Genomic DNA, 16555 nt, shown 5'->3' with positions numbered 1-16555 from the left:
AGAGGAAATAAAATTGAGACCGTCATATGTGTCAAAGGGCGCGGCCCCCTCAAACAGGGTCTCCCCGTTAAAGTCCCCTGAGAGTCCGCTTGTCAGGGCCCACATGGCCCAATCGACGTTGCCTGCGTAACTGATGCATATACATGCCTAGCTATATAGGGAGTTCCCGGCCCCTCCCTCTCCGGTTCTTTCTTACTGCTATTGACAGTACTTGGAACTATGCTCCAGCCTTGCTGTAGTGATCTTCACATCTTTTTGAGTGTAAATAAGTTTGAATTGTTGCTAATTGCTAGTTGTTAGTCTTCGTAAATAGTTAGTCCTCTGCTGGGACTTGCCCGGGAGACAGGGCATGACCTGGTCTCCTGGGTTTAAACACTGTGCTAAGTGTTGCAAGCCTATGCCTGTTAGTGACCCTCACAAAAACTGCCTGCATTGCTTGGGTGAGGGTCTCATCAACGAGAAGTGCCACATTTGTAGGTCATTCCATCCTTGGACTTTGAAGGACAGAGACATGAGATTAAAGGCACTGCTGATGGAGTAAGCTTTGGCTCTGCAAGACCAAAGGTCCAACTTGGCGTCAAGCACCAGGGTCTTGGTGCAGAGCACCCTCCAGGTGCTGACAACATCTAGGCACCAGGAATCTTTGGTGGTTTTGAAGAAGTGGGACAGGATGTTGGGGAAAACAAGGCCTAAGCCAGCGAGACAAGAGCAAGGCACCGGAAAAGGCCCAAAGCCAGAGTGGGTTAACCTGCAGGGCTCTACCATCTTGTCGTTGCCCAACTATGTCCCTTCTACCTTTGAGGTGTTTCTGGCAGCGCAGAACATTATCACCTTGCCGGTCCTGATGACACCTTCAGCATCGGGGCCCTGGCACAAGGAGAAGCCTTCTCTGGTGCCCCAGTCACCCAACACTCCTACTCTCCAGCAAGGTTGCTCAGAATAGCGCCCCATAGCCTGGCACACCCTCTCATGGAGAGGCAAAGGTCAGGATTGAGAGACAGAGCTTCACTGGATGTGGAGTTCAAACCGTCAGAGGCATATGCTGCCCATCAACCCTGGTGCATTGGAGCCAGATGGTCACCTTACCTGCAGAGTTGTTCACAAGACAGGTCCCTCTGAAGTTGATGCCGCTTCCTGCACCAGGACTATTGCACAGCACTGAGGTTTCCAGCACAGGAGAGAAGGTTTCTCCAGGTCCCGCTCTTCCTCACAGCACCGGAGAGCTCTGTGTCACTGGTTGCTGCTGTCATAAAGCAGGTCTAGGGGCTGCTTTCAGTCTCTGACTCTCAGCCATGGGTGCACCTCCTGATCTCCAAGGTTGCTTTCTTCTGGTAGCTCCTGGCTCTGCAGGGGCTGGAATACCTGATCCTGGTCCTGGGCGTAGGCGAGTGTCAGGCCCTTGGGAGTCCTCTCAAAATTGTCCTCCTTCCCAAACTTCCCACCCCAGCACCACAAGGGACCGCACAACCATTGCCATGACTGCAGACACTGTGGCCTTTGTGATGGTGCCCATGAGCGCTGTGGGATTTCCCAGTGCAGCTGCAAGTTACATAGTTGGTAACCAGAGCTTCTGAGGCGCACTCTGAGCCACCAGTTAGCCAGCCCCTGGCACTGGGTTCAACTAGATCTGGCAGCCCAATGGTGCAGGAGGAGGCAGAGGACCAGCAACCACCTCCTGAGGAGGAACAGTCAGCCCATGCCTTGTTGTCTTTTTCGCCAGATGAAGCAATAGTGGCAACCCATTTGGTGGTCCTGCAGGATGACAACGGGGTGCACCAGGACTTATTAAAGTGGGTAGTGGCTATTCTGGATTTCCAGGCAGAGGAGGTGGAGGAACCTACCAACACTCTCTTTGGCATCCTTGGGCAGATGGCTCCAGCTAGTCTTGCTTTGCCTCTGCATAAAGGGATCACCAAGATAGGCAAGGCATTGTGAAAGACACCCTCATCAGTTCCCCCAATATCTAAGAGGGCACAACCCAAATATTTTGTCCCTGCTAAAGACCATGACTCATCCTTAAATTCACTTCTGGTAGAGTCCTTGAACTCACTTCTGGTAGAGTCCGTTAACCACAAGGAACTCCAAGGTCAGCCTGCTCTGACTCCCAAAACTAAGAACTCCAGATGCCTGGATCTCTTTGGATGCAAGCTTTATTTGTCTGCCAGCTTCCAGTTGCATATGGCTAACCATCAGGCCTTGTTTGCCTGTTTTGACTTGAGCATGTGGCAATCAATATCTAAGTTTGAGTCCTCTTTACTGGAGAAGCCCAAGAAGGAGTACAAGGTGCTGTCTCAGATGCCACAGATTCAGCAGCCCGATCTATGACTTCAGCCACCTCCATGTGCCAGTCGGCATGGCTTCTGCTCTTGGGCTTGTCTGTGGATACCCAGAGCTCACTGCAGGACCTCTGTTCAATGGTCAGGCCCTGTTCATAGATCACATAGACCAGGAGTCAGCAACTTTTTCAAACCAAAGAGCCAACTACATCAACATTCAGAACAATTAGTCAACAAAGAGCCTATAAGAATACCCATTTGCATAACTGAAAATATACAACTTAATATTATTGATAATTGACATTATTAATAATATGATTAATAATAGCATAAGTGAAACATACTCACAGACTTTATTTAATGGGACTTCTGCTGCTGCATCTTTTTGCACAATTCTTTAACATTTACATCAAATCCAGCTCCATGCATGCACTCAGAGGGCATGTCTACACTACAAAGTTAGTTCGAACTAACGGACGTTAGTTCGAACTAACTTTCATAGGCGCTACACTAGCGCTCCGTGAGTTCGAATTTAATTCGAACTAACGGAGCGCTTAGTTTGAACTAGGTAATCCTCATTCCACGAGGATTAAGCCTAGTTCGAACTAGCTAGTTCGAATTAAGGGGTGTGTAGCCCCTTAATTCGAACTAGTGGGAGGCTAGCCCTCCCCAGCTTTCCCTGGTGGCCACTCTGGCCAACACCAGGGAAATTCTACTGCCCCCCTCCCGGCCCCGGCCCCCTTAAAGGGGCACGGGCTGGCTACGGTGCCCGTGCCAGGTGCAAGCCTGCCAGCACCCAGCCAGCAGACCCTGCACCTGGCACGGATCGAGCCACCCACCCGATGCCCCCCAGCCCTCCCCCTCTTCCCGGGACCAGGCTGGCGGCTCCCGGGAGCTTGCCCGGGACCGCAAGAGGCGGGCACCCGCCTGGGCTAGTGCGGACATCGTGGACCTCATCCACGATCTCCGCACTAGGCACAGGAAAGTGGCCGGCTTGGGCAGGAGAGCCGCCAGCCTGGCCACCCAGGAGCAGGTGTGCAAGAGAATCAAGGTGGTCCACTGAGACCCCCGACCCTGAGCCCTGAGCTTACAATGGCCGTACTGGGTCAGACCAAAGGTCCATCTAGCCCAGTAGCCTGTCTTCTGACAGTGGCCAACCCTAGGGACCCTGGAGGGGATGGACTGAAGACAGTGACCAAGCCATTTGTCTCATGCCATCCCTCTCCAGCCTTCCACAAACCTTGGGCAGGGACACCACTCCTACCCCCTGGCTAATAGCACTCCATGGACTCAACCTCCATGACTTGATCTCACTTCCCTTTAAACTCTGTTCTAGTTGTAGCCTTCACAGCCTCCTGCAGCAAGGAGTTCCACAGGTTGACTCTTTGCTTTGTGAAGAACAACTTTCTGTTACTAGTTTGAAGCCTGCTACCCATTCCTTTCCTTTGGTGTCCTCTAGTCCTTCTTTATGGGAACTAATGAAGAACTTTTCTGAATGCATTCTCTCTACCCAACTCCTGCTTTTAGAGACCTCTATCCTGTCCCCCCCTCCGTCTCCTCTTTTCTAAGCTGAAAAGTCCCAGTCTCTTTAGCCTCTCTTCATATGGGACCTGTTCCCAACCCCTGATCATTTTAGTTGCCCTCCCCTCTCCCAGCCTCTCTCTTCCCCTCTTCCACCTCCTTTTCCCAGTCTCCCCCAGTTTTGTTCAATCAAGACAGATTCCATTTTGGAAGACACGTTATCTTTATTTTGTACATCAAGAAGAGGGGCTAGGGAAGGGTAAGTGGAAGGAGGTGAGGGAGGAATGGGGCACGAGCCCCCGATGGGGAGGACTGGGCTGGCTCTGCTGGCTTCTGGGGGTGGAAGCTCTCCTGAAGCCCCCCAATTGCCCCCTCTCCCCAGATGGCAGCCTGCGGCAAGTGCAGCCGGGCTGATGGCTGAGTGGTGTGATGTGCCCAGTGTGGGTACTCTGGGCAATCCAAGCCAGGACTGCTTTGCAAACGGGGCACCCCTGAGAACTGTCTGTCCGGGGTGGGGGTTGGGACCCTTTAAGCACAGCCCTCAGCTAGCCTGAGACAGCATCTCCACGCTCTAAGTCCTCCTCTGATGCCCTGCCGGCACTGCTTCTGGCCATCCTTAACCCCGCTTCAGGGTCCACTTAATGTGGATGCGCTAGTTCGAATTAGCAAAACGCTAATTTGAACTAATTTTTAGTTCTAGATGCGTTAGTTCGAATTAGCTTAGTTCGAATTAACTAGTTCGAACTAAGTTAGTTCGAATTAGCGCTGTTGTGTAGACATACCCAGATTGTCTTCTGTCAGTCTTATGGCAGAGGGCTAATGATGTGGGGTACAGGAGTCTGGGTTGGAGAGTATGAGGGGCTCAGGGCAGGAGATGGGGGTGTATGATGGACTTAGGGAACAAGGTTGGGATGTGTGGGGGTGCAGGTGTATTACGACTGGGGACGTGGGGGTACAGGAGTTTGGAGATGTGGAGGTATGAGGGGCTCAGGGCAGGAAGTTAAGCTGTATGATGAGCTCAGGGTTGGTGTGTGGGGTTGGGGGTGTGTGCAGGAGTGTTATGAAGCTGCAGCTATATGGGGGCTGGGCCCAAATTGGGGGCTTTTTGGCCAAGCTTCATTTTTAAATAAAGTAAAATATTATGGCTCGCACAAAAGATTTCAGCATTGTCTTTATGGCAGAAGTGGGGAACCTTTTTTGGGTTGGGGGTCACTGACCAAGAGAAAAATCAGTTGGGGACCACACAAGTGAGAAACAAAAAAAAACCTCCTCCCAAAACCAACAACCCTCATTGATGTGACCCAAAACACCTCACTCCCCTGGTGCTCCAGCTCCATAGTGGAGGGAGGGGAAAGGAGGACTGAGGTTCAAGGCCTAAGCTCCGATTAACTCTTCTGGGGTTCCAGGGTTAGTGGATTTTGTGGGCCCTTTCTAGCCTCTGGGTTGTGGCCAAAAATGAGGCATTAAGTGTGTGGGACAGAACTGCCAGTGAAAGGGATAGGGATGGGAGTGCAGCATGTGTGCAGGAGATGAGGTGTAGGAGGGGGTGAGGGGATGAGGTCTGTCCAGGGGACAAGCTGCCTGGCCAGAGGTCAGGAGCAGGTTGGGGGCTGACTCCCTGGCCTGGGGGCAGAGAGTATCTGTTCAGGGGGAAGGCTGTCTGTCCACGGGGTAAAGAGCAGGGGGGATTTTGGCCAGGGGGCATAGGGCAAGGGGTGTCTGGACAGGGAGCGGGGGTAAGGAGGATGTTGGCCAAGGAGTTGGGGGGAGGAGGTGTCTGGCCTTGGGTCAGAGGACAGAGGATGTCTGACCAGAGGGCAGCGGGGATTTTGGCCAGGGGGCAGAGGAGATTTTGGCCAGGGGGCTTGAGGCAAGGGGTGTCTGGCTGGGGGTAGAGGGCAGGAGGTGTCTGGCTAGAGGCAGCAAGCAAGGGGTGTCTGGCAGGGGCAGAGGGAATTTTGGACAGAGTCTGGAGGTAAGCTATCTGGCCATCAGGGTGAGTGTGGGGGGATATGGGCGTGAGGGAACATTTTACTTGTTTTTGCACTGCGTGGAAGGCTCAGTGTAACACACCTCCCGCTGCTCTCATTCCCCAGAAGCCTCCAAGAAGGGCTGGCAGGAGAGGCAGCAGGAAGTTTGTCCTGAGGGAAGGAAATGTCAGTTTGCAGGGAGGCATCTTTGGATCCTGGTTTGCCCCACGTGGGGGGAAGGAAAACCCTGTCACGCTGAGCCATGTTTAGCTCTGTTTGTTCCCTGAATACAGGATCCAACAAATAGGGGGCTTTCTCCCTCCTCCCCTCCTTGCAGGAAGCTGTGCTGGACTTCAAGTCTTGGGAGGCCGTAAGGCTGTAGCACCAATACGAGCTCCCTGCTGCAGGGAGAGCTGGGGGGGGGGGGGAGAGGGGCGGCTGAGCTGCGGCTCCAGAATACCCATATTTGACTCCCTAGAGAGCCATAGTTGGCTCACGAGCCATAGGTTGTTGACCTCTGTTATAGACGCTGAGGGTATGTCTACACTGCCACCCTAGTTCAAACTAGGGTGGCTAATGTAGGTATTCGAACTTGCAAATGAAGCCTGGGATTTAAATATCCTGGGCTTCATTTGCATGTTCCCAGGCAGGCGCAAGTTCGAATGCCTACATTAGCCACCCTAGTTCGAACTAGGGTGGCAGTGTAGACATACCCTAAGTTACATGGCTTGAAAATCTCTAGAGCCACTCTAAAGTCTCTGGGGGTATGTCTACACTACAAAGTTAGTTCGAACTAACGGACGTTAGTTCGAACTAACTTTAATAGGTGCTACACTAGCGCTCCGCTAGTTCGAATTTGAATCGAACTAGCGGAGAGCTTAGTTCGAACTAGGTAAACCTCATTTTACGAGGACTAACGCCTAGTTCGAACTAGCTAGTTCGAACTAAGGGCTGTGTAGCCCTTTAGTTCGAACTAGTGGGAGGCTAGCCCTCCCCAGGTTTCCCTGGTGGCCACTCTGGCCAACACCAGGGAAACTCTATGCCCCCCTCCCGGCCCCGGACCCCTTAAAGGGGCACGGGCTGGCTACGGTGCCCGTGCCAGGTGCAAGCCTGCCAGCACCCAGCTAGCAGACCCTGCACCTGGCACGGCACAGAGCCACCCACCCGATGCCCCCCAGCCCACCCCCTCTTGCCGGGACCAGGCTGGCGGCTCCCGGGAGCTTGCCCTGGACCGCAAGAGGCGGGCACCTTCCTGGGCTAGTGCGGACATCGTGGACCTCGTCCACGATCTCCGCACTAGGCACAGGAAAGTGGCCGTCTAGGGCAGGAGAGCTGCCAGCCTGGCCACCCAGGACCAGGTGTGCATGAAAATCAAGGGGGTCCACTGAGACCCCCGACCCTGAGCCCTGAGCTTACAATGGCCGTACTGGGTCAGACCAAAGGTCCATCTAGCCCAGTAGCCTGTCTGCCAACAGCGGCCAACCCTAGGGACCCTGGAGGGGATGGACCGAAGACAATGACCAAGCCATTTGTCTCGTGCCATCCCTCTCCAGCCTTCCACAAACTTTGGGCAGGGACACCACTCCTACCCTCTGGCTAATAGGACTCCATGGACCCAACCTCCATGACTTGATCTCACTTCCCTTTCAACTCTGTTCTAGTTCTAGCCTTCACAGCCTCCTGCAGCAAGGAGTTCCACAGGTTAACTATTTGCTTTGTCAACAACAACAACAACTTTCTCTTACTAGTTTCAAGCCTGCTACCCATTCCTTTCCTTTGGTGTCCTCTAGTCCTTCTTTATGGGAACTCAGGAAGAACTTTTCTGAATGCACCCTCTCCACCCAACCCCTGCTTTTAGAGACCTCTATCCTGTCCCCCCTCCGTCTCCTCTTTTCTAAGCTGAACAGTCCCAGTCTCTGTAGCCTTTCTTCATCTGGGACCTGTTCCCAACCCCTGATCATGTTAGTTGCCCTCCCCTCTCCCAGCCTTTCTCTTCCCCTCTCCCACCTCCTTTTCCCAGTCTCCCCCAGTTTTTTTTCAATAAAGACAGAGTCAATGTTGGAAGAAACGTTATCTTTATTTTGTACATCAATAAGAAGGGGGGCTAAGGAAGGGTAAGTGGAAGGAGGTGAGGGAGGAATGGGGTACGAGCCCCCGATGGGGAGGACTGGGCTGGCTCTGCGGGCTTCTGGGGGTGGAAGCTCTCCTGCAGCCCCCCAATTACTCCTTCTCCCCAGATGGCAGCCTGCGGCAAGTGCAGCCGGGCTGATGGCCGAGTGGTGTGATGTGCCCAGTGTGGGCACTCAGGGCACTCCAAGCCAGAACTTCTTTGCAAGCGGGGCACCCCTTAGAACTGTGTGTCCGGGGTGGGGGTCGGGACCCTTTAAGCGCAGCCCTCGGCTAGCCTGAGACAGCATCTCCATGCTCTAAGTCCTCCTTTTATGCCCTGCCGGCACTGCTTCCGGCCATCCTTAAGCCCTGTTCAGAGTCCACTCAATGTGGACTTGCTAGTTCGAACTAGCAAAACGCTAGTTCGAACTAGTTTTTAGTTCTAGATGCGTTAGTTCGAACTAGCTTAGTTCGAATTAACTAATTCGAACTAAGTTAGTTCGAACTAGCGCTGTAGTGTAGACATACCCTGGGTTTAGATATCCTGGCAACAGAGAGGATAAAGTTTAAATCTCCTCCTTCTCAGTCCCAGAGTTTATACTCAGCAAGACCCAGCCCAAGAGAGGTCTAAGCAGTATAGGAGGAAGCAGGGCAAGCAATCTAAGTCAGTCACCCAACTCTCCTCTATGCTCCCCAAACCTCCTAGCAAGCACCCCTTTTGAGCAGGGCCAGATTAAGACCTTTAGAGGCCCTAAGCACTGAAAAGATTATGGTGCCCCCCCATATATAATTCAAAATAAAATACTATACCATAAAATCTCTCTTTTTTTTTTTAAGTGCCCCTGCTTTGCTGGTGCCCTAAGCACGTGCTTAGTCTGCCTATTGGTAATCCAGCCCTGCTTTTGAGGATGCACCCTCTTCAGCTGGATCCTCCCCTTTTATTTTCATCCCATCTCTGCTCCTACCTTTCAATCTGGAGGGCCATTACCTCAGACTGCTGGGTATTGGCCACCATAGAGCATGACTACACCCTCAAGCTCTTATCTATGCTCACCTTCTCATCCATCATCCCCATCCCTCTGTCAGGAGGCTCTAGAGCTATGGGACTTCTCCTTCAAACACACCACCTCCCTGAAGGTCCCCATCACCCCTAAGGGGTCAAGTACAGTCACAGATTGCCTGAGCAGGCAGTTCTCCTCATACCACGAGTGGGCTCGGTACTCTGACAGGGTCTCCAGGTTCTTTCAAGAGTGGGATCTTCCCAAGTCAATCTCTTCACTACCAAGCAGAATGCGAAGTATCCTCAGTTCTGCTCCCAACCGGGGCTAAAGGAAGGTTCTCTGCCAGATGCTGTTTCTCCTCCATTTGTCGGGACAGGGGGAAGGGGAGAGGAAGGTATTTCCTGGCCTTTTCTCTGATTGGCAAGGTACTGCAAAAGATCAAGCAGGATTCAATGCAAGTAATCCTCATTGTGCTAGCCTGGCCTTGTCAGCACTGGTTCAGCACACTTGCCAGTCTTCTGAAGTGGCAGCCATGGCTACTGCCAACCTGCCCAGACCTCTTACAGGACCAGAATTGACTGCTGCACCTGAACCTTTTGTCTCTCCATGTAATGGGGTGGATGCTCCGTGATTAAACCCACAGGGACAGGCATGCTTATTGGAGGTGCAGTAAGTCCTTTTGAAGAGCAGGAAGCCATCCACGAGTATATGGTGAAATGGACCCAATTCTCAGTTTGGGTAGTGCAGAGGCACTCCATTGAAGCTCCCCTGCAGACAATATCTTCCTGTTTCTTTGCAGTAGTTCTCCAGATGGATCATCTTCTGCATGAGAACGTACTATGAGTTGGCAGGTATCCAGCCTCCCACCTCTTGTGAAGGCGCACTCCACCAGGGTGCAAGCTTCTTCAGATGCCTTCCTGGTGAATGTCCCCATTGCCGATGTGTAAGACTGCAATGTGGTCTTCAATCCACACGTTTACATCCTGCTGTGCTATCACACAGCAGGCCAAAGGAGATGCAACATTTTATAGGGCTTTCTTCTCTTCTGCATATCCATAAACAGAAGAAAAGAAAGAAAGTTAAAGTAAACTCCTATCCACCTCCGCAGATACTGCTTGGAGTCACCAATGTTGAATGGATATGAGCAATCACTGGAAGATGAAAAGACAGTTACCTGTTTCTTTAATTGATGTTCTTTGAGATGTGTTGCTCATGTCCATTCAACATCCCCCTCCTTCCTCTCTGTCAATGTTTCCAGCAAGAAGGAGGGCCCTGGAGCTCCCTATATAACATGGCATGTTTGCACCACTCCAGGAGGCACCGGGACCCAATCCCATATGGATACTGCCTGGGGAAAATCTTCCAGCACTAGTGCACGTAGCGAGCACACACACATGTTGAATGAACATGAGCAACCCATCTTGAAGTACACCAGTTATGAAAACAGGAAACTGTCTTTTCTGCCCCCCAAGATGTAAACAAACTGAAGTATCCATTCTGACAGATCTATGTGTCTTATTACTCGAAGGAAATTTTAAGATAAGTAGAGGCAGATTTCCTATTCTAATTTGTTTGTTACCCTGTATTCTTAAACAATTAGTGAAAGCAGAGAATTGAATGATACTGCTTTTAAATTATGCAAAAGCAGAGAGGAGTCCTGTAGCACCTTATAGACTAATCGAAGTGTTGGAGCATAAACTTTCGTGGGCAAAGACCCACTTCGTCAGATGCATGTAGAAGTAAGCTACTAGAAGTGGGCCTCATCCTCCCTGATTGGATCCACCTCGTCATCTCTAGCCTGATTCTGGCCTGCATATTTATACCTGCCTCTGGATATTTCCACTACATGCATCTGATGAACTGGGTCTTTCCCATAAAAGCTTATGCGCTAAAGCTTCGGTTAGTCTATAAGGTGTCACAGGACTCCTTGCCGCTTTTGCAGATTCAGACTAACACGGCTACCTCTCTGATACTTTAAAATTATACCAACAAAGATTATGGCATATTATGTACGGATAATGTGGCACATATCTCAGTGGAAGGAAAAACATGTTGAACTTCAATTTAGCAACTGAGGCAATCCAGATGCCATATCACAGCCAAAATTGTAACTGGTAATTGTAAGCTTTATGCTTTATTAAATTACTGATTACAGGATGCACCATGAAATGTTGTAACTCTAATTTTGTAATTTTGCAATTATGCATTATACAAAATTGTAACAGGATATGAAATTGGGACATTCCTTTTATACATTCTGCTTTATGGTCAAACGAATGTTAGTTATAGTATTTGCAGTATTGCTCAAGCATTGTTTATTTTGTGTAATGTTCTTCAAGGAGGTGGGGTGCTTGCCTGCTGCCTTGCTCCCTGGGCCACATCCGGCTCCACGCTCCTCCCAGGTACCCCTCTCTTCTCCCCTATCGCTATGGGACTTGTGGGGAAAAGCCTCAAGGCTCTGCAAGCTGCCATTCCCCCAGGGAGGGGGAGGGGGAGGGGGAGGGGAAGGGGGAGAGGGAGAGCAGCAGTCCACAGAGCTCCATATCACAGATGTTCCCAGGTAAGGGACACAGGGACTACAGAGGTTTTAGTGTACCAAACAGCAGTGTACATCACAGTTGAGCTGTAGTTCACTGAAATGCAAATATTTTTATTAATTCAATGTTTTATTTTTTTCCCAAAAAGGAAAATCAAGGCCTTAATTTCCTAGTTGTTTTACAAATACATTCTGTGGGTGATACTCTCACATCTGATTATGCTAAGTAAAAGGATCCAAGTGGTGTTATTGGGTGCTAACAGTTCCAGATCTATCTAGGAGAGAATTCCCCATGCACAGGAATAGTGGAAGAAATCTGATGTCAGAGGCAATCAGGGGATGGGGTTTGGGGCGGGAAGGGTGTTCAAAGAGTAGAGCCCCAGCCACAGCAGCACTTAGAACTGCAGAAATTCTGGACAGTGATGCTGCCCTTAGGCAGGCATGAAAAGCCTGTTAAGATTATGCAGCTGTGGAAGCAGCCCAGAATCAGGCATGACTTAAAAGCACCTTTGCTCCATTTGTGAGCTCTATCCTGCACCTTTTGGAGGCATAGCACAGAACTTCACCCTCTATGTACAGCCTATTTTGAAAATATACTTACTAGAGTGTGCATTTACTTGAAATATAGACAGGAGTGTAAGTAATTACTGTCATGTTGCACCCCTGTGGCAGGGTGCTCAAGGCAGGGAAAGGAGTGTGTGTGATACAATACCTTTAAGAAATGTAAGCGTGTGATGGAATGTGGGGAGCTCAGGGCAAGGAGGTAGGTGGGGGGCATAGCAGGAGTCAGGGCAGGATATATAGAACCATTTTCTGCTTCTCGAGTAAATTAGGTCTTCTCTACAACATGCATTTCCCTGTGCTAGAAGGTGTAGATTCTTATGCACAGTAGTGTGTCATGCCCTAAGTTATCCATGTGGAACTCTGGAGGCACACATTAAAAGTTCCCTGGAGCATGGTATTGTAGTACTGTTTGAAATTGAACTATATTAATGTGCACCATGGAACTTTTCAAGTATGTTAACAGGAGTCCACAAGGACAACACAGTAATATGCACTGGAGTTTATAGATTTCTTTTGTAGACTAGTGCACTGCATATGTCATGCCTCCTCATAGGTGTGAAGTTAGAAATATTAAGTGGAAACCCTCTTTCTGTGCTTATGGAAAACAGTCAGATTCCAGGCATATCCCATTGTTCTGGCACAACCAAACCCTGGCCTTGCTTTAAGTTATGATAAGAGGAAGCTGTAGACTAAATTTGGTGGTCATAGATCTTACCTTTTTTCAGGAGGCGTTCTTGAAAAACAGACTTGCAGATGGCTGGATGAACAGACACATTCTAAAATATATTGTAGATAAAATAAATAACAAAATGTAAGATTACCCGGCATTGCTCAGGTCCTTAACTCAATTAATTTTTGTTTTTCATTATTTAAATCATTGCTCTGTGGTAAGACTGGGGATGAGCGGTTCAGTATGCAGGCTTCTCCTCAGGAGAGAGGACTATCCCAGCCCTCACTCACCACAGCAACTTGGGGCCAGGCGAGAAGTGCCTCTCCATGCCCACTGCAGCTCCATGCTTTCATGGGCACAGCTGGGGAAGGGGGTGCATGTCCACCAGCTGCAGCAGGTCCAAGTTCATCTGCCCCCTGCAACTCCCCAGCCACATTGAGGAATGGTGCAAACAGTGCACTTTCCCCTCCTTGAAGAAGGGGAACAGCCAGCAATGTTCCTGTATGAATGGGAGAGTTGCTTCTGCCCCCCACCCTCCTTACGGGTGCCTGAGGATGTGAAGCTCAGAGCTGAGGTAGTCATGGATGGACTAAGGGGTCATCCCCTTCCCCACCAGCCCCTTTCACTTGCCTGGTGATTCTGTCTCTTTTCTGCATGTGGGGACGTGGAGTGTCAGCTCCTCCCCCTACACAACCAAACCCTTATCTTTAAGTTATTAGAGAAAGCTTCAGACCAAGTTTGGTGGTCCTACCTCTTACTATTTAGGAGCAGTTCTCAGATGAATAGACAAACAGACTTGGTCACTCACAAACTCAGATATATAGTAGATAGCTATAGTAGCTAATTATTAAAAGTATATAGAGTATGTTGTAGTGAACACATTTGCACATCAAGAAAAATATATACAAATGTCAGGTCAGTCAGCTGAAGCAAAAATATTCTCTGGTTTATAAAATTGCTTCTGACCTGTTGCTCAAGTTGAATAAACTGAGTCATCTAAGGTTAAAAATTTCCAAGCCACCCAGGAGATTTGTGTATCAGATCCTATTGATTGTAAATCCTTGCAACTTGGTCCTGCAAATCTCTTAGGCAGCTTTGAAAATCTTAGCCTAGTCTAAATAGGCCGCCTTCAATGGTGTATATCAGCGGAGGCGAACCTCAGGGCCGGGGGCCAGCTGTGGCCCCTGGCTTGCCTGGATCTGGCCCACAAAGCTCAGGGATCCCCCACATAAACACAATGGGAAGCTCACGCTATTGTTCTAGCCCTCTGCCACCCACCCACAGGGCTGGAGCACATAAAATCTACTAGCCTGGAACCCCTTAGGCTCTGGTGTGCAAGGGGAATGTGAGGAGTGCCTTTTTCCTTCTCAGTCAGCGGTGTCTCACTTTGCTTCTCACTTGTGTGAGGCCCCCAACTGATTTTTCTGTGGGTTAGCAACCCCTGATCCAAAAAAAGTTTCCTTACCCCAGTATAGATATATACAGAATATCTGTTCAGCATTTTTTGTTTAAAATAAAATAGGGGGCTATGCCCCCTGCTCACTATGCTCGCCAACCCCTTGTCCTTGGGGATAGGCAAGCCAAGTTCTCCCCCGGCTGCTAGGGAGGGCCAGGGCCATGCCAGCCCCGGCCTCTCAGCTATGCCCTCCTCTCCGCCCCCCTACTGCTGTGGAGGAGAAGGCCAAGGCCACGCTAGCCCTGGCCTCTTGGCCTCCACCCCTGGATGCAGGGAGGGGAGGGTTGGGGGCCATGCCAGCCCTGGCCTCTTGGTCCCCTCTCCAGCCACCATGGAGGACAGTGCCGGAGCCGCACCAGCCCCGGTCCTCTCAGCTAGGCTTGCCAGGTGTCCGGTATTGTACCAGACAGTCCAGTATTTGCGCGCTCTGGCCGGTAAAAAAAATCAGAAAATACTGAAAATGTGCAATGTCTGGTATTTTCTGATTTTTCTGGCTGCGCACCAGACGGAAGCCTGGCATTGGTGGGAGAGTGGCTGGGAGTCCCAGCTGCGCTGCGATTGCTGCCAGGAGCCCTCAATTGGTTGAGTGTGAGGAGGAGGGGAAGCCTCCTCCTCGCTCGTGCGTCGCTGGGAGCCTGCGCAGGACAGGCAGCAAGTGCCCAGGTCAGTCCCACTTTCCCCCAGCCAATTTGCTCACCCTCCCCCTTCCTGGCCAGCTGGTTCTCCCCCACTTCCCCGCCTGATCTTCCGTGGCCAGCCCCCCTGCATCCCCTCCAGCTCTGCTTCCCACCGGCCCGTTCCTCTTCCTTATCTCCCCCAGCCAGTGCTGCTGCAACTCTCCCTGCCCCCGCCAGCTCTATGTCTTGGCCCCTCCCCTTCCTCCCAGCCAGCGCTGCTGCAGCCCCCCCCCCCCCCCCCGCCAGCTCTGCTTCCCGCTCCCCATCCCCTGGCCAGCCCCGCAGCCCCCAACTCCCCCCCCAGCTTTGCTTCCCACTGGCCCGTTCCACTTCCTGATCTCCCCAGCCAGCGCCGCTGCACCCCCCTGCCCCCGCCAGCTCTGCTTCCCGCCCCCCCTTCCTCGCGGTCCCCCTTCCTCCTGGCCAGCGCCGCTACACCCCTCCCTACCCCCTGCCAGCTCTGCTTCCCACTCCCCCTTCTTCCCGGCCACCCTCGCGGCCCCTGATCCCCCGAGCTGGGCTTCCCACACCCCCTTACTCCCGGCCAGCCCCACCCCTTTCCGGCCGATTCCTCCTCCCCCGATATCCTGCGGTCAGCCCCGTTCCACCCGACCCCCCCCCATGACCTTCCCGTTGCCCCCCCATCTCCTCCAGCCAGCCCCGTTGCCACACACCCCCCCCCCCCCCCCCCCGTTAGCTGTTTCCAGCGCTTCCCAGCCAGCAGCGCTCCCTTCCTGGCCGCCCCCTCTCTTTTCTTTCCTTCAACAAAATTTTTTCCTGGTGGTTTGGGGTTTTTTTGAGGGCGGGGGTGTTCGGTATTTTTCTTTCAGCCATCTGGCAACCCTACTCTCAGCCCCTCCCTGGCTGCTGGGGCCATTCAAGCCCCAACCTCTTGGCCACCCTCGGCCGCTAGAACCTGCTTGTGGGGAAGTGCACAGCACAGCAGCACATGCACTTCCCTATAAGTTGGATCAAGCATAGAGCTTCAGGATTTCCTCCTCTTCTACCTGCTCCACAGAAAGCCAATGCTGGTACTCTCAATTTGTGGGGAGGCCAAGGCTGGTGTGCCTGGCCCAAAGCATCTGGAGGCAGTGGTTCCCCACTGAGTCCTGGAGTGTTGGGGCCCCAAGCTCAGTGAGGAGCTGCTCCCAACACTACCTAGCCCTCCTGCAAGAGAGCCAGGGACCAGTGTGGAGCCCAGGACCCTTCTTGAGGAGGAGTGGGGGGGAGGTGTCCTGGAGCTATGGCTGGCTCTTCCTCTTCTGGGGATTCTGCTGAGGCTAGGGGGTAGGGCGATGCAGACTGACATGGTGACGTCGCTTTGTCACCCCGAAAGAAAATATTGTTATATATATAGAAAGATAACTTTAAAAGCATTTTGAGATTCAAATACTTTGCATATATGCATGTGCGATATCTATATACATATAGAATATATGTGATAATATGATTTTTGTGTGTGTTGACATATATACAAACTTTGGTGAAATACCTAATTCTCTCCCCCCCCCCCCCCCCCATAGAAACAAATGAAGATTAAAATACATTGATTCTATGGCATTAAATGTGTTTGTTCCAAATAACATAGCCACAGCTGATTTCTTATATTGTACATTTTGTTTTATTAGGTGAGCTCATGGGTTACATGGCTGATCCTTACTGCCGGCTCTATGGAGGAGAAACGAGAAGTCTTCTCATATTTAGTACATGTGGCAAAATGCTGCTGGAACATGGGAAACTACAATGCTGTAATGGAATTCTTGGCGGGGCTTAGG

The 16555-nt window shown here is 51.2% G+C and overlaps 1 protein-coding gene across 6 annotated transcripts in view; it reads left to right on the top strand.

The window, feature by feature from the left end:
- The window catches only part of PLCE1 (phospholipase C epsilon 1), a 379433-nt gene that overhangs the window by 264780 nt on the left and 98098 nt on the right, over nt 1-16555 (top strand). For all 6 annotated transcript variants that reach the window (XM_089780165.1, XM_089780164.1, XM_089780162.1 and 3 more), the window contains one exon: nt 16409-16554. In XM_089780165.1, coding sequence (XP_089636291.1) covers nt 16409-16554 — 146 coding nt within the window. The remainder of the gene's footprint in view (nt 1-16408; nt 16555) is intronic.

This window comes from Pelodiscus sinensis, chromosome 8, assembly GCF_052426305.1.
Source record: "Pelodiscus sinensis isolate ZL-2025 chromosome 8, ASM5242630v1, whole genome shotgun sequence".
In the NCBI taxonomy this organism is placed as follows: Eukaryota; Metazoa; Chordata; order Testudines; family Trionychidae; genus Pelodiscus; species Pelodiscus sinensis.
This window is presented reverse-complemented; position numbering and strand designations above follow the sequence as displayed.